The 17,536-nt window shown below is 44.5% G+C and overlaps 1 protein-coding gene across 1 annotated transcript; it reads left to right on the top strand.

Moving 5' to 3' along the window:
• Positions 1–120: 120 nt before the first annotated feature.
• Positions 121–7,380, top strand: CRYGS (crystallin gamma S). Its single transcript, XM_025913991.2, has 3 exons — positions 121–1,353; positions 6,350–6,592; positions 7,012–7,380. Exons 1-3 carry the CDS (start codon positions 1,222–1,224, stop codon positions 7,282–7,284), a joined length of 648 nt encoding a protein of 215 aa, XP_025769776.2. The 5' UTR covers positions 121–1,221; the 3' UTR covers positions 7,285–7,380.
• The last annotated feature ends 10,156 nt before the right edge of the window (positions 7,381–17,536 follow it).

Genomic DNA, 17,536 nt, shown 5'->3' with positions numbered 1-17,536 from the left:
TATTGGTTAATGAAATTCATGGTATTAGATACTTTCTTTCCAGTTTATCAAAGTCAGAAAGCTGAGCACATAACTTGATAATTTGTTTCTCGATAATCTTCATGTCAAGGTACATTTGCTATTTTTGGAATTGACCATAATGTCTTGGGGCATCCCATTTGTTGGTGAGCTTTATTAGTAGAAACAGGAGGAAGATGGGCTTTTGAGAAGAATATACTTGACCAGGAAAATGAAAATGGAGAAGAATTGATTTGTTGTTTCTTTGAATTTACATAAAAGGTAATCTCATTCTAAAAGTCAGAGGTGTAATAGTCGCCAAGAAATGATCTCTAAACAGGTCTCCATATGATATCATGGCAGAAAAATTCCACCTAGCAGGTGGCAGGTTGGGCTTAGCTAAACCTTTGCAGAATCATAATTTCCACAGTAGCTTTCTGTCTCTCAGGCTGTATACCGTAGAGCCCTTTCTTATGGAGTAGAGCTTGTGTGCGTGCCTCGAAAAATTTTCAAACTTAAAGAACAATTGCACGAGTCTGATTCCCCACATACCCCTTGTCCAGATTTGCCACTTGATAATGTGTTACTACATTCACTTTGCCACTCTAGAGAGCAGTAGTATTTTTGCTCAACAATTTGAGAGTAGGTTGCAGACATCTCAAATCTTTACTCCTGAAGACATAAGCGTGTATGTCCTAAAAAGAGACATTCTCCCATGTTGTCGTAGTACAGATTCTTAAATGGAATGAAATCAGGAAATTTTACAGTGGCACAGTATGTAGTCTGTATTAAAATTTTTGCTAATCATCCCAAAAATGTCCATTGTAGTAACAGTTTCAAACACAAGATCATGCATTGCCTTTAGTAGTCATCAAATTTCGTTGCTTTGGAACGTGTTACTTCTATTCAGAATTAGAGGGTGGCCTTTTGACTTTTCTCCTGCAAGCTTTGTTGGAGGAAAAAAAAAAAAAAGACATTGATTTTCTAGCAAGCAGCCACCTTGAAGTCCCCAAATTGCCCAGGTAAGAGGGACTTTTTTGTTTTTAATTTTGAAAACTTTGGCTGGGTTTTGGTGCCTTGACTCAGCAAAGTCTATAATGCAGCAAGGCTTGGTAAGCATTAGAAGGGGTACTGAAGCTTTCCTTTATTTCATAATCCCAATTGTTTTTCTAGAAACCATCAATAGCCTCTAAATGACTGACTCAATTTTTGGATCCTATTCTCATGACTAAGCAAATGTTTGATTTGAAACCAGCCCAGTATAAATGTCTCTGTGCCTCTAACTCTGTAGCTATTCCGGATTTCAGCACTGGGGAAACCAATCTATGCACCAAAATGTCTAAATCTGGAACCAAGGTAAGTCAACGGTCATGCTGATTTTTAGCCTACCACTTTCTTTTCCAGTGTTTCCTTTCTTTTGGAATGTTTCCTCTTTTCCAATGTACCTAATGATACATCGAAAGAAATGTGGAGAAAAACTTTTGCTTCTATGCCTGAAGGTAAGTATGATAGTGTTTTAAAGGTTGTGAATAGGAGAGAAGGTTAAGAAATGCTTATTATATTTTCTACTGTAGCAAAATTACCCAGCAGTTTATTAAGGGTTTATCTGTATGTGTGTTACCATGTTCAGAATTGTACAGGTATATAATGTGTTCATATCATCACGATTTCTGCCTTCCAGCAACTCCTATTCTATGAATTTCCACAGGAATAGGACATACTGATAAGAGGAGTACACAGAGTAGAAAACTTTTAGTGTTCAGTTAAAAGTCCGCTCTGTGGGGGCGCCTGGGTGGCGCAGTCGGTTAAGCGTCCGACTTCAGCCAGGTCACGATCTCGCGCTCCGTGAGTTCGAGCCCCGCGTCAGGCTCTGGGCTGATGGCTCGGAGCCTGGAGCCTGTTTCCGATTCTGTGTCTCCCTCTCTCTCTGCCCCTCCCCCGTTCATGCTCTGTCTCTCTCTGTCCCAAAAATAAATAAAAAACGTTGAAAAAAAAAAAAAATAAAAAAAAAAAAAAAAAAAAAAGTCCGCTCTGTGAAATTTAGGCTCCATCAGTGATGTCCTAAAAGACTAATCAAGTGAATTAAATCCTATGTATCCCTTTCATTCAAGCAGTTATTTTTATCCCTTTCCTGAAATAAAGTGCTTATTTACGTTAGGAAAATTGTCTCTAAAATGTTTGATTCACAGTTGTTGGACCAGAAATCGATCTTTTAGGCAGGGCTTTAGAAATGAGGGTATCTACCTTCATTCTATTATTTTAGCTCTTCTGCTCACCAGTGAATCTAAGGCAAAGCCATCGGTGCCTGATTTCCACAGCACCCCCCCTCAACTTGTTACTTTGAAAAGTTTCAAACCCAATGAATCTTGAAAGAATAAGAAAGAAATGTTGAATGAATACTTCTATATCCCTTACTTATATTCTCCGGTTGTTAGCATTTTGCTATATTTGGTCTCTCTGTCGCTTTGTACTAAACCATTTGACAATAAATAGCAGGCTTAATTCTTTTGCCCTAAGTACTTAGTCACGTTTCTCCAAAAACAAGGGTATTCTCCTATATAAACATAATACCATCTTGTCTCCCAAACTTGTCATAAATACTAAATATTCAGACTATATTCACATTTCCCCCAGTCGCTTCCCCAAATGTGCTTCATGGCTGGCTTTTCCCCTGATACAGGATCTAATCAAGGACCGTGCATTGCATTTGGTTGCCATGTTTCTTTAAACTTTTTCCTTTAGCCTCTTTTGTATGAAACAGTCACCCTACTTTTTGTTGGTGTTTGAGACACTGACATTTTTCTAAGTCCAGACCAGGTGTCTAGTACAAAGTCCTGAGATCTGGATTTACCTGATTGTTTCCTCGTGTTTAGATTCAGACTAACCATCTTTGGCCAGAAAGTTACATAGGCAACAGCAAATATTTCCCATCACGTCATGTCAGGAGGCACCTGTTAACTCGTTCCATAATTGGTTAGTGCCTGATTTTTTTCCACTTGGAAAATAGAATAATCATACTTGTTACCTAAAAGAGTTGGGGCGAAAAAATGAGACCGTGTCTTTAGTGCTCTGAGGTTCTTGGAAGTATGCCATGCAAATCCCATTGAAAAGAATTTGAAGTCCTTAGAGAAATCTGAGTGCCTTGATGTAAGACTATTACAACTGGACCCCCTTAGATGAATATATCCCCCATTTTCAAAGATTTCCAGAGTAGTAATAGTGTGCTCTCTTTTATTTCTTGTAGCTAGGCTGTTCGCGTGGTTAACTAACTTGCTTGCTAGGCCAAAAGAGCAAGTTATCTCTTACCCTTTGTCTTTGCATTTTCCTTTCCCTCCATCTTACTAGAAGTTTAATCAGAGTTATGGGATTGGCAAAAACAGTGCATGGTACTAAGTTTGGTTTTGTTACCTTTGGAATACGTGGCATTTTTCTTTCTATTGTATTGGATTAGTAGGCTACTTTTCAAGAACTAAGCGGGAAGGAGAGGAATTTTGTAATGATTTCTAGGGAAATCTCCTGCACTATTTCTTAGCCTTTCTATAAAATTTTTTGCCCAAGAATCTCAGCTGACTATACAGTAGATGTCATGGTCCTTCTACAAATGGAAATTGAGTAGAAGTACAACATTCTCTGGGCTCTGAGATTTGGAAGGTCCCCCGCTGAAAGGAGAGTTTGGTTCTGGAGCTCAGTAAAGGCTCCATGGCAACACTGTACTTTGTTTCAGCCTTGGGCTGGTTGGCTAGTCTGCTAGAGGGTAGACAGCAAGGTTGCCTTCTAGAACATCGTGTATTTTCCACCTTTCAATATAGATGTTAGCCAGGAAAGTGTGCAGTGGGCACTAAGTGTGGGAAACATTGAACTAAGAAAAAGTGATATTAACTTTATTTCCTACAGCATAGCCCTTGCAAAGGCTCTTTTATGGTAAACAGTTGACCAGAAAACCAAAGGTAAATTGAATCAAGGCTGAATTAAGGAATATAGAATCTATTTTACTTTTTAGAGAAGTTACCTTGATTTTCCTAAAGATTTTTCCACAGGCTTTGGGAAAAGCATCTCAGCCTCAGGATCAGTCTTGTTCCCTTACTAAAAGAGTAAGTGCTGTGCGTTGCACAGAACTAGCTGTGCAGGCAGGAGACCACAAAGGGAGATAAGATAAAATGAATCACACGTTGCTAACCGGGAGCTTTGCACTGCCAACCACTCCCTTGCCTGCACCTAACTTGTACCTAGCTATTGGCCTTAGGCAAGGCATTTAACTTCTTCATCTGTACCAACAGTAGCAAAAGTTTATTGGTGATTATGAGCCAGATTACACTAAGTGCTTTATAGGCATTTTCCCATGGAACCTCAGGACAACCCTCCGCAGAGGATGCTATGATCCAGTTTTACAAATGAAGAGTCTGAGCTTTAGAGCGATGTTCAATGGCCTATCCAAGGTCACTGAGCTAGTAGCTAGTGCTGCAGTTTTGTTTTCATCTATAAACTGGGGTACCGTGTGTCTCCAGCTCTGTGCTATGCTAAAATGGGAAATGGAGCTAAAAGAGAAATTTGGAAGGGGAAGAAAGGAGATGAAGCAGATGATTTAGGGGTGGGAAGGGCTCAGGAAGCTTGCAGGGAACAGGAAATACAGGAATGGAGAGTGGAAGAGTAGAGAGAGTAGCGTGGATTAGGGTGGAAGGAAGTACCCATCAGTAGGCTACATCTAGAAGGCTCACCTGGGGTAGAAAACAATGAGGTTTTATGCCCTTTTACGAATCATTCTTGGTGTCTGCCTCTCCCTCATTCATTACACCTGATTAGTCACCAAATTCTGTTTCTTTTGACTGTTTCCTCAATGTCCTTTATACAGCAGTTGCCTTTTGGCCGGCCTGCCCCATCTCTCACACACCCGCGGCAACCACCTGTTTCCACGCACGAACCACTACCTTACATCTCGCACATAATCACCAAAGAGATTCCAGCATGCCGTCTGTGTCTTCTGGCTTTATTTCCTATTAATACTTCACCACATAGTCCATATGCACCGAGCTTGATGAACCACTTGTCCCTATAATGGGCCATATTCCTTTATTCCTTTGAACAGGCCATCCTTTCTTCTTTGCCCCTGGAAACCCTCTACTTATCTTTCAATCTTCACCTCAAAAATCCTCTCAAGGCTACCTGGCTCTCCACTCCTTTCATATGAAATGGTTGACATTTTCTCCTTTGAAGCCGATAAAGCAAATTAGCCACGAGGTGGCAGCGTAACTCTAGGAAATTAAGTGCTTGACTCCATGACACCTGTGATTTCTTTCACTTTACCTTCTGAACTTGCATTCATCTTGGAGTGTGGAATTATAGAACAAGAGGGGACAAACTCTGTAGTCCATTTGGTCTAGAGGTTTTCAGAACCTGCTTCATGAAGCCCCAGGAGTGGCTGGGGACTCTTCTCTCCTGTTGCAAACAGAAAAGTTTTACTGCACAGCCAGGGCTTTCCATCTAGTCTGGTCCTCAGCTCTGACAAGTGTGAAGCTGGAGCCCAGAGAGCTAGCTTGCCTGAAGTCATAAGGCCGACTGGAGAGATGCAGCTCTAGAGGCCAGGTTTATCATTTCCGGTTTTTCAGGGCTGCGTGCCGCCAGGCCATCCGAGGTCTCAGCCTTACCCCAAAGATTGTGGTAGAGACTTGGTAAGACTTTGAAGCAAACCACGTTTGTGACTTGCCATCGTGTTACTTTGGAACTACCCTGTTGGCAAAAAAATAATAGTGCGGAACACAAAATATTGTCAGGTGTATGCTCTATATTCATGTAAAGTAAACGCTCTAAAGCTAAGGTCTATGTTTTATTTTTCTCTCTTTATCTTCCATGGCACCTAATGAATTTCTGCATTTGGAACTCACTCGTCTTCCTCAAACATTTATTGAAGGTTTGTCAAGCGCTGGGTCCAGGGGTCCATAACTTAAATAAGGTTTGGTCTTTGCCCCTGGGAGAAGTCTGGTAGGAGTCTGATGGGAGAGAGATGTATAAGTGGGCAATTTAGCTTCTAATATGGTAAGTACAGTGAGTTATGGGGACAAAAAGGAGGAAGCAGTGAACTTGGGTCTGAAACTACTGGCTTCTCTTAGAGCACTCTTGTTTTGCTTCATTTTAAGCCTTCAGAAAGTTCTCATTCCTACAGTTGACAACTACAATTGTCTGCCAGAAGGTAAATGTTGTGAGGTGAGATAGAACTATACTTTTACCCCTCAAAATTGAAGACAAAGGGATTTCTACAGTGGGCAATGTGTTCTTGATTTGTATTTATTTATTTATTTTTTTTACAAGTAAAGCCCCCAGCTCCTCAGTTCTTCTCTTTGTTCGCTCCATCCTTCAGATTACTTTCTATGAAGACAAAAATTTCCAAGGCCGCCACTATGACTGTGACTGCGACTGCGCAGATTTCCACATGTACCTGAGTCGCTGCAACTCCATCAGAGTGGAAGGAGGCACCTGGGCTGTGTACGAGAGGCCCAACTTCGCTGGGTACATGTATATCTTACCCCGGGGCGAGTACCCTGAATACCAACACTGGATGGGCCTCAACGACCGCCTCAGCTCCTGCCGGGCTGTTCATCTGGTGAGCCTGGGCCCCCTTGCACTCTCTCTCGCTTGCTGGCCTGCTCTGGCTCTCTCCATCTCCCTTTCCCCTACCCCCCCTTTTTTTTTTTTTTTTACATTTTCTTACAGTTTTCCTACCCCTTAATGGGGTGTTTTCTCTTGTTGGCTGCTGAGGCTCACATAAAACCTTAGGTCAGTCTATCACAAGACTGAATCCACTAATTATTTCCAGAGCACTCTCTCTGCCTCCTGAGCACGTTAAGGCCTTAAGTTTTTCTTACTGAACGTCAGCTGTTTTCATAGTCCCCAAAAAAGGAGAGGAGATCAGATCATCTAACTTCCACGATTGGGGGTTTTGAACCAAACCGTTCTCTGAGTTCTTGACCTGTCAGTGATTTCCATAACTGTTGTTATTTCCTCCTGTGTCGTTTTTTTCAGTCTGGTGGAGGCCAGTATAAGATTCAGATCTTCGAGAAAGGAGATTTTAATGGTCAGATGTATGAAACCACTGAAGATTGCCCTTCCATTATGGAACAGTTTCACATGCGGGAGGTCCACTCCAGTAAGGTGCTGGAGGGTGCCTGGATTTTCTATGAGCTACCCAACTATCGTGGCAGGCAGTACCTCCTGGACAAGAAGGAGTACCGGAAGCCCATCGATTGGGGCGCAGCTTCCCCAGCTGTGCAGTCTTTCCGCCGCATCGTGGAGTAATGACAGGGATGGGGCCACAAGCCGCTTCCTGGGGGCCACCTGCTGGCTGGCCTTGTCATCCAAATAGGCATCCTTAATAAAAACAATTGGCATGCATTCCACTGTTGATTGTAATGCCTCTTCTTAGACACTCTCAGGGACCGGCAAAATAGTGCCCACCACAGAGGGCAGCGACACAAAGCAACTCATCCTTCAGATTGCCAATCTGGGACGTTGTGCCAGACAAAATGGGACTGCATTAGAAGTTAGAAAATCAGACTGCCACGTGGTGGTTCTCCTTGCTTAAGTTTTGTGTTGATTCAACAGGTACAGTAATCATAGCTACTACTTTTTGGGTGCCTTCATTATTCCATTTTCTCTTTTACAACAGCCCTGTAGGAGAGGTGGTTTATTTGCATTTTACAAATAAGAATGGAGAGGCTTAGAGAAACTAGAAGCTTGCCCAAGTTCACCAGCTGGTGACCAAATCAGAATTTGGTCCAGGATATTGATGTTTCCACGGCTCCTAGTCTTTCCCTTCATTTCCAACTCATTCATTCAACACATGCTGGCCTAGGGTCTGTATGCATAATGGAAGTACAAGACCTTGAGGAATCTAAGGTGGAAAGGGCAGGGTCCCCTGAAGGTCTCATGGAGGAGACAGAATACCTATCAAGAATGGACATTGAGGGGTGCTAGGTGGCTCAGTCAGCTGAGCATCTGACTTTCTCAGGTCATGATCTTACAGTTCATGGGTTCAAGCCCCACAATGGGCTCACTGCTATCAGCATGGAGCCCACTTAGAATCCTCTGTCCCCCTCTCTCTCTCAAAAATAAATATTAAGAAAAAACAAAAAAGAGAGAACCGACAATGAAAACAGCCATCACTAGAAAATGGTGGAGTCATGAGTCACCTGAAGGCTCTTGCTTCAGATTCAGGGGTTCCTGGATCAGCTACTTCTCAACTTCAAGTTCAGTCTTTCTGTAAAAAGAAACATGATTTGTCCCAACTACAATAGTTGAAATGGAGTTTTATTGAGTTTTACTCACTTAGAGTAACCCCTGAGGTTGTATCTGTTTAATCTTGAGGAAGAGAATGTTTAAGGAAACCCAGTGTCACTAGGGATACTTCATGAGCATCTGAGTGAACCTGGGGAGGCTCTGGACGTGCCTAACTTTAAAAGGGAGGGTAGGGGCCCATGTCTCCTGGGAGCCTTCCCAGAAAAGGCCAAGTTAGACATGCTGACGATGCTGTCTTTGTGTGCACTTCAGTCTATACACTAGTGGGTACCGCATAGTGTTCCCCCAAAGATTTTTATTCGTTTTGTTAACCTCCCGTGGCTTTGGTCACTTTCTCAGTTTCAAGTGAGGGACTTTGAGAAGTTTCAGTAAGGGAGGGAGACAAGATGAACCATAGAGGGTGAAGGGGAGGCCACCCAATGAGGCAAAAAGAGCTCTGGACCCGGTCACCCACCATGAAGCGAACTTGCTCTATCTCCAAAATGAGGGAGTTGGACCAAATGCTTGCTCAAGTCCCACTGAACATAAGCATCCTGATTCTTTAGAGATCAGGAGGAGGGTGCAGAAAGGCTAGCTGATGACCAAAGACTACCGACTCTTACTTTCAGCGGCCCAGTTTCTGGAAATGACCTCCGAGATCTTGGCCCTCCTTTTCTGCGGAGGAAACTGAGGCTGTGGTAACAGTGCATGAGGGCCAGCTTCTGCTTTCATGTCAACCACTGCCATGTTCCAGTCCCTGGTGAGTCGGTCACGGTCTGTTCAAAACAACCAGAAAAGCAGTTCTGGCAGCAGGATAGGAAAACAAGTGTCAGGATGACTTACCCCAGTCTCAGAGAAATAGAAGATGGCTTTTGACAGAGAAAACAGAATTATCGTTTGGGAATGTTAGACGCCTCTTGGCTCATGCCCTGATCCAGAAAGGGATTGCCACCGTTCTCCCCAGCTGCACACACATCAATCGGCTTGCACTTAAGAATTTGACTAGCCGTTGATATTTGAGGTCAAAAACACTTTATGTCTTTATCTATCAATCCATCCCAGTTCTGCTAGAACATTCTGCTGTTACAGCACAAGCCAGAGTCCCACCTATCAAGCACACCCAGAGTAGCACCCGGGTTGTTATTTAGAATTATTATCTCCCTCTAGCTTTTATTGTTTTGTCTCTGTGAAACAGGGGATCTCAAGAAAATAGGGCAAGGGCATATTTGGACCATTTTAGGGCTGTTTCCATCCCTAGCATTCCTCTAAGTCTTTGAATATCTCCCAAAGATAGAACCCACTTCCTCAAAATGCAGCATCAGGGGCTCCTGTTTAAGGACTCCAGGGTAAGGCTTCCAGATTGAACATGGGATGGTGTTAGTAAATCGCAAGTATTGGGGTACAACGAACTATAAATACAGCATAAATATATCCCAAGTATTGCATGCGACGTAGTTATACTAAAAAAGTATCTGTCATTGGTCTAAAATTCAAATTTAACTGTGCATCCTGTATTTGTCTTTGCTAGATCAGTCAACCCGATACTTGAAGGGCAAGTTACACCTGAGTGACGTGGGACAAAGAGCACAGGGCTCAGGTTCTGGTAATTGCAGACATGTATCCCATGGCAGGGCATTTAAGTACAATTTTTCAGAAGACACTGTGAACCGACAAAATGTGTCTGCAGCCCGATTTAGCCTATGGACCACCAGTACCCGATCTTGGCTTGTTGGAAAGCTCCGAATATCAGAAAACGTTGCTTACATAGAGTCAATCTGCTTCCTATAACTCTGAACCTGTGATCCCAGTTCTGCTTTCCGTCTAGTTCTCCATTCCCAAGATAGCCCTTTAGGTACTTAAAGATCCCTCCTGTCTGTCTCCACACTCTCATTTCTAGGCAGAATATCTCCTGTTCCTTCCATTGCTTGTCTCTTGGTGTGGCTGGGCCCCGGACTCTTCATTCTGGTGCTTCTCTTCTGCACCGGTTGCAGATCATCTTTTCCCTGCTGTCCAGCCGTAACCTGACTGGACCACATCTGGAGGACTGTGTGCAGTTCTCTCACCCTCCTTCCTCACATATGCCCTGTTCTTGATCACACTCAGCTCACCTTGTGCCCTCCCACTGGCCCCAATATGGGCCAGGCCACACTTTCCTAAGAACTTCCAGCTCAAGTGCTAGAGAGTTCCCTTCCTCCCTGAAGAGTTAGAGAGAAATGGATTCAATCCTACCACTTCCACACGTGAGCTCTAAGTCACATTATCCAATATATAACCTCAACTTCCTTTATTCTGAGGGAGGGAGAGAGAACACATGTGGGGGGAGGAGAAGAGGGAGGAGGAGGAGGGGGATGAGGAGGGGGGAGAGAGAGAGCGAATGAGCGAGAGAGAATCCTAAGCAGGCTCCATGAAATCTCACAACCATGAGATTATAACCTGAGCTGAAGTCAACAGTCAGACGCTTAACCAACTGAGCTTACCCAGGCCCCCCTCAACTTTCTTTTCCGTAGCACAAAGGTAATACCTGCTGTGCGAGCATTAAAACAAGATAATGCATTAAAAACACAGAGCATGCATGGCCATTTCTCATGTTTGCAATAGTTGTGGTCTATAAAGACTTGAACACTGGATAGCAGATACTTGAACTATCGTTCCTGGAGGAAATACAGGGTTAGGTGCATGTGAACTTCTGGTCACAACATTTTTGTCAGCTGATCAATACGTAACTTTTTTAAATGTGTGTTTCAGTTTAAAGACACCTTATTTAACGTATATTGTTGACTCATTGACATTGAACTCACTGCCAGGCCAGGCCTGAATAGTGATTAACATATTTTCTCTGTAAGGCATATTACAACTTTCTTAGGAAAGCTTGCTTGGGAACACTAAACAGCACTTCAGCACTACATTTGGGGTCGTTTTATGTAGCCAAATCACTAATCAAAAGCAAAACGATGCCCAAAACACAGTACAAATAGAGTGCAACCGAACCAGACCAAACACTTGTTTACAGTATAAGAGCTGAAATCAGAAGGCAGAGCATTCTTTTGACCTCAGCTGGGAACATGAGCATTGGGCGACTCAAATTTTTTGCTGCTCGGCTCATGTCCTTGAATGACCTCAAATGCACCGTAAGTAGTGATTTTGGAATCACAAGTCAATTTTAGGGAGTGGGCAAACTCATAAATACAGAACTTGTACTTTACCACTATGGTTGACATGTTAGTACCATTTTCCTAGCATTTAAGTACCTCTGTTATCAAACTGTTTGGGCTTTGCTTTTTTTGTTTGTTTGTTTAGCTTTTTTATGCCTCTTTCCATCCCCCAGTTGTTTTCCGAAAAGCATCTCTGTATTTTTGGCAGATGCTTCACAGTTGGGAAGACATATATCAGAATTATCCAACCCATCCTACCACCTTGAAAAAGAACTACATTTCCAGAGGAGGATGGCCTCCCCTTCGCTCCCTCATGGGCCTCTCTCCTGGTTCTAGTTCCCACCGGTTTCCAAGGGCAGCAGGGTTGTCCCTAGAATTCACGCAAATCCCCCTCTTTTCTAACTTTCACCTAGTCTCCCTTATTTGGGGTCTCTCAGGTGACAGGGGACAGTGAATCCTCAAGCTCTCCTTCCAGCCCTCTGGCTGACCAGCCTGTGGTCCACACAGGAGAGACGCATCCCTTGTGGGTGTGGCTTCAATGCAAGGCAAACCTCTCTGTCCACAGATAGACACCACCCACCTCTACCTCCTCACTCAGGCCTCACACTTCAAAACCGGGACTCTAAGAACTGGAGGGGCTGGGGGCTTTCCTATAGGCAACAACTTGGTAAGGGGGGGGGCTCACTCACCCCAGTTTACAGACTGGGAACCAGGGCTCAGCGAGGCTAAACAAGTGGTCCGAGGTCACTGGTTCAAGAGCTCTGGCTCTTTCCATGGCACCGTGTGGCCTCTGCTGCTCAGTCTTCATGAGACCAAACCACGGTACCTTGCCAGGCATGGCATGCTGGGCTATTTTCCCTTAAATGGCTTTATGGAGATAGAATACCCATGCCATATGATTCACCTGTTTAAATGTACAGCCCTATGGGTTTTAGTACATTCACAGATACGTGCAACCATCACCACAGTCGACTATAGAACATTTTCATCACCTCAGAAAGAAACCCTATACCTTTAGGGATGACCTCATCTCCCCATTTTCCACCAATCACTAATCTACCTTCTGTATCCATGTATTTACTTATTATGTAATAATTCACTTATATAAGTCACTTATAACTATATATTACTTATATCAGGATTCGTGTGTGTATATATATATATATATATATATACATTGTGTGTATATATATATATATATATATACATACACACACACATATATATACACTTATTCTAGGCATTTCACATAAATGAAATCACATATTATGTGGTCTTTTGTGACTGGCTTCTTTCATTTAGCAAAATGTTTTCAAGGATCATCCGTGGAGTAGCATTCCTTATGGCCAAATAATCGTCCGTTGTATGGGTATTTCACATTTTGTTTACCCGTTAGTCAGTTGATGGACATTTGAGTTGTTTTTACTTTTTGACTATTACAAATTATATTGCTATAAACATTTATGTACAAGTTTGAATGTGGACACATATGTTCCTTTTTCTTGAGTATATACATATATACCTAGGAGTACAATTCCTGGGAGCATGAGCTGTTTCTTCTTAAGTGCCGGCAGCATGTGGGGCCTTGAAGCCACACAGACCTAGTTTCAATTCTGATTCTCCGATTTTCCGGTTGTAGTATTTCAGGCAAGCACACCTCTCTTAGTCTGAGCCTTTTCATATGTAAAATAGAGATATGATTAGACCTACTTTCCAGTGGTTTTGTTGGCATTGGATGAGGTAATTCGAATTCTTAGCCCTGTGAACAACCTACAGGAGCAGGTACTTAACAAAGGCAGCTATTTAAAAATCTCCCAGAGATGGAATCCCTGTAGAAGGAGGGATTCTTCTTCTTAAGAAGAGTTGGTGGTACAAAGGTGGGGAGCCAGTGGGCTGGTGGTATCTCCAGCCCCTCCCTGCTTTAGTGATCAGTGACTTAGGTGCCTGTGGGTTAGTCTGAGGTCCTGTTGGGCCAGCAGGTAGAGGAGAGGTGAGAGAGTGGGCAGTGACAGCGGTAGGAGTCAGGGGCAAGCAGAATGTTCCGTGCCTCTGAGGGCAGCAGCTACGCGCACAGAAAAGGGAAGTTCATCTCCCGCCCTTCATTTCTGCCAGGCCTTGTGCTGTCCCCCCCTGGTCTTCTCTTATCTCTGCTAACCGATCTCATTTCCTTTCCCTTTGGTGAAATGGTTTCTCATTTCCCCCGCACCAGTGTGGCCCTTTGTGAGTCAGCGACCGTAGGGGCTCAGCACCCTGGTTGAGTGGTTCTGGAATTGATTAGCTCTGGGGGAAATCCTGCCAGCGCTTTGCCTCTTGGGAGCGTAGCGGGCAGAGATTTGTTCCCATTGTTCACGCCCCACCTCCCTGAACAGGCCACATTAGCCTGTTCACTGAACCGTGGTGCCAGACAATGGTGGGCCTGGCTGTAGTGCTGACCCCCACAGTTTCTCAGAACACGCTGGTGGTGTCCCTGAGCCCATGGTAACCTGGGTGATTCTGACTAGGCCGGTCATCCAGGGTCGGGTACTCAGGACCAAACGAGGAATCTCTAGACTGTTCCGCAAGCAGGAGGAGGGGAAAGGAGGCTGCCTGTATGTAGGTTGATTATAAACCAGAAGTAAAAATACCCCAACCAGAAGTGAGCTTTGGGGACCTCCTCCAAAGGCCAGGGGTCCTTGCCATTGTGAGTCACATCGTCACACCAGGCTGCCTGGGACTCAGCCACTCAGTAGCAGCTCACATTGGCACATCCTGTTTCAGAGTTTACAAAGCTCTTCGACATACTTCATTTGATCCTCACCATGCTTAGGTGAGACAAGAAAGATTATTGTTTTTCCATTTTGCATAGGAGTAAATAGAGTCACTGAAAGGCCACGTGACTTCAATGGGGATTACAGGCTTCCTAGACCTTCCACAGCCAAGAACGGCCCGTTAGTGTAACAGACGCTCATGCCAAGAGTCATCCCCGTGGCATGACAATTTTTAAAAAGCCATTTCTCTCATTTTTATCACAAGTACAAGGAATACTTTCCAAGGAAGTGGCTCCTATGATTTCATGCAATTTAGTGAAATACCAGACTGGGGGCATCTGTGAGTCCACATTGGAAAAATGAACGGAAAGGCATTGTGTTTATATGTTTTCTATACTATCTTTTACCCTTCTGCCCTCCGTTTTTCTGGTTTTCAGTTAGACCCCGCCATAGTGAAAATACACTCACGGCAAATCTGCCAAACAAAATGGAGGTGTGATGGCATATCCTTCAAGTATACTCCCTTATAAGCAAATACAATCCATGAAAAATTTCAGATTTGCAGAATGAGTAAATTGGGGGGAAATATTTATTTAAAAGTATTTATTAAAAAATGACTACCTATGGTAGTCCATAGAGTTCCATAGGTACTCTAAAAACACACGTTTAAAATTTCAACAAAAACTCAACATTCATAGAAGGTTTACTATTAAAGAGTTGTGTGGGGGTGCCTGGCTGGCTCAGTGGGAAGAGCACGTGACTCTTGATCTTGGGGTCATGAGTTCAAGCCCCACGTTGGGTGTAGAGATTACTAAACAACCAAACAAACAAACTTAAAAAAGAAAGAGTTGTGTGTTAAGTGGGAGAGGATTTATTGGGTAGTAGAAGTTGAGGCATGCCCAGACTCATCAAAGGAGACACTCTCAGCCTGTGACATTCTCATACTGTTCTTGGTCCTGGAAGGATGATCCTTTCCTTGCCTTGGGCCTGCACTTAGGAGAATCCTACATCTCACAGACTCAAAAATACAAAAATGCTTTCTGCGGAAATCTGTCTCCGTCTGCCTCTGGTTTGGTAACCAGTTGAGTGAAGGGTAATTACAGGAGAGGATCACCTGGGTTGAAATGGACCCTGCAGACCAGGGAAGAGGGAGAAAATCATAGCCTCTGCCCTGGGAAACCAGGGAAAGATGGTCTGAATGATTTACTTACTTATTCGGGGGGTTAGCTTTCAGGTATAATTTACAAAGTATAAAACTCCCCGTTTTTTAAGCGTGTGGTTTGAAGAGTTTTGACAAATGTATCCAGTTATGTAACCACCAAGACAATCAGCACAGAGAACATTTTCATCACCCAAATTCCCTTCTGTCCCTTCGTAGGTAACCCCCTCGCACTGTCCCACTCTGGCAACCATTGATCTGCCTTCTCTCCCCGTAGCCTGCATTTTCCAGAAGGTCATCCGTGTGGAATCACGCAGCCTGCTTCTCTCACCGAACGTAATGCTTTTGATGCTTTAGGAATGGCTTCTTACACCTTGTTGCATATATTCATGGTTTAGTCTCATGACTGAGTAGTATTCTATTGTCTGGATATAGCACACTTTGTTTTACCATTTACCAGTGGAAAGCGACTGGGTTGTTTCCAGAAGGCCTGCTTTGTTTATAATTGCTTCAAATTATGCAAGGTGGGTATCTAGCCAGAGAAATTTCCACAGGATAACTATGTTCTTTCCCCTCTCCCTGTTCAGGTGATGCAGTTTGGGGAGGTGCTTAGAACTGCCTAGAAATCCTGAGTGGCAAAAGGACACTCAGGGAGGGGCGCACGCCTGCCTAGGCTTCCTGGGGACCTTGATTGTGTCAGTGCCTCTCCGGAGTTCAGAGGGTCTAGTCCAGCTGGTATCCAGCCGTAGCCTGAGCCAGCAGGTCTGAGGCTCACCGCTGGTGGGCTGACCCAGGGAAGGGCTCACCTCCTTTAGCCTCTGGGACACAGGGGTGATGCTTGGGAAGAGGTTTCAAGGCGCCGGCTGGGAATGCAGGCCGGCTACAGGAATAGTTTAATTTATAGTTTCTAAGTGTTTAGATATCTGGCGTATATGCCTCCGTTTTTGTACCTTCCTCCAGGCCTACAAAGGTTGTCGAAGGCAGACTGCTGGTTATAACTGGGGTGGGCACTGGGAGCTTCTTCCTGCACTCCTATAAGCAAATGACTGCATTGCAACCAGTGGCCCTCTAGTGGCTCTGTATCTAAAAGCACCTGCTTTGCTCCCAGAGGGTAGCTTCTGTGCTGGGAGAATCTTACCTCATTATTCCATCTGGTTCCCTGACTGACAGCAGCTGTCAGGCCAGGAGAAAACAATCTGTGCTTGGCAGTCCTTCTCAGTGTCCCCAGTCTACAACCTCACCCACCCACCCCCATGGCAGCTGTTTCTGTCTTAGTCCCCTCAACACCCTACTCCCCCCGCCCCCTCCACTCAACGCCCTGGTCTCTACAGAAACCTCCACCTGAGACTGAGTGGGGACTAGAAGGACCAGAGGGCCAGCGTGTACTCAGCTTCCACCCTGCTCCCCGCACACTTTCTGTCTCAGAAATACCAGGGTTCCCTGACACCTTGGGCTGGGTCCTCTTCTCTTCCATTTCTTGGATGGATACAATTTCTTCTCTCTGATTCTCCCATTTATGTCCCCTAAGCCCGAGAACCAAGCTCCCAGCCTGTCCTCACCCTCTCTTCTCACATATCCGCTTGGATTTGGGAGCCAATCTACCCTCCAGACATTGCTCAAAGCCTTCCTTCCACCTGCCTGCTCGTGCCTCTGCCTGAGTCCTTGAGGGATCCTTCCCTGGGACCCTCAGCCTTCTCTTCCACCTCTCACCCATCAGTCAGCACCGCTGCTCCCAGTGTATTCTCTCTCAAACCACACTTGTGATTGTGTCACCTCCTCGATTTAAACCCTTCTAATTAATCTTTCAGGTTCCGGGTGTTCTCTAGGACCATGACACATGTCCCTGGTGATAAGAGTATAATGTGCCAACGGCCTCAGTGCACGTTGTGCGGTGTGTGCAGTCATCCAGCCGATGGGAGGGGCTCCGGTGCAGCTGGAAAAAGGGGTACCTTCTTTTCAAATTTTTTTTTTTCAACGTTTATTCATTTTTGGGACAGAGAGAGACCGAGCATGAACGGGGGAGGGGCAGAGAGAGAGGGAGACACAGAATCGGAAACAGGCTCCAGGCTCTGAGCCATCAGCCCAGAGCCTGACGCGGGGCTCGAACTCACAGACCGCGAGATCGTGACCTGGCTGAAGTCGGACGCTCAACCGACTGCGCCACCCAGGTGCCCCGGGGTACCTTCTTTTCAATTGGCACAAAGGCTTATCTCTTC

Source organism: Puma concolor, chromosome C2 (assembly GCF_028749965.1).
Source record: "Puma concolor isolate L17-30 chromosome C2, mPumCon1.1.hap2, whole genome shotgun sequence".
In the NCBI taxonomy this organism is placed as follows: Eukaryota; Metazoa; Chordata; class Mammalia; order Carnivora; family Felidae; genus Puma; species Puma concolor.
Note: the sequence above shows the minus strand (reverse complement) of the source record. Positions and strands in the feature narration are given on the sequence as shown.

Excerpts from the sequence above, each read along its gene's own strand:
- CRYGS (XM_025913991.2), top strand. The coding sequence starts at position 1,222 with ATGACTAAGCAAATGTTTGATTTGAAACCAGCCCAGTATAAATGTCTC. Across the intron at positions 1,354-6,349 it reads TGTCTAAATCTGGAACCAAG|ATTACTTTCTATGAAGACAA; the intron begins GTAAGTCAACGG and ends TCCATCCTTCAG. Across the intron at positions 6,593-7,011 it reads CCTGCCGGGCTGTTCATCTG|TCTGGTGGAGGCCAGTATAA; the intron begins GTGAGCCTGGGC and ends CGTTTTTTTCAG.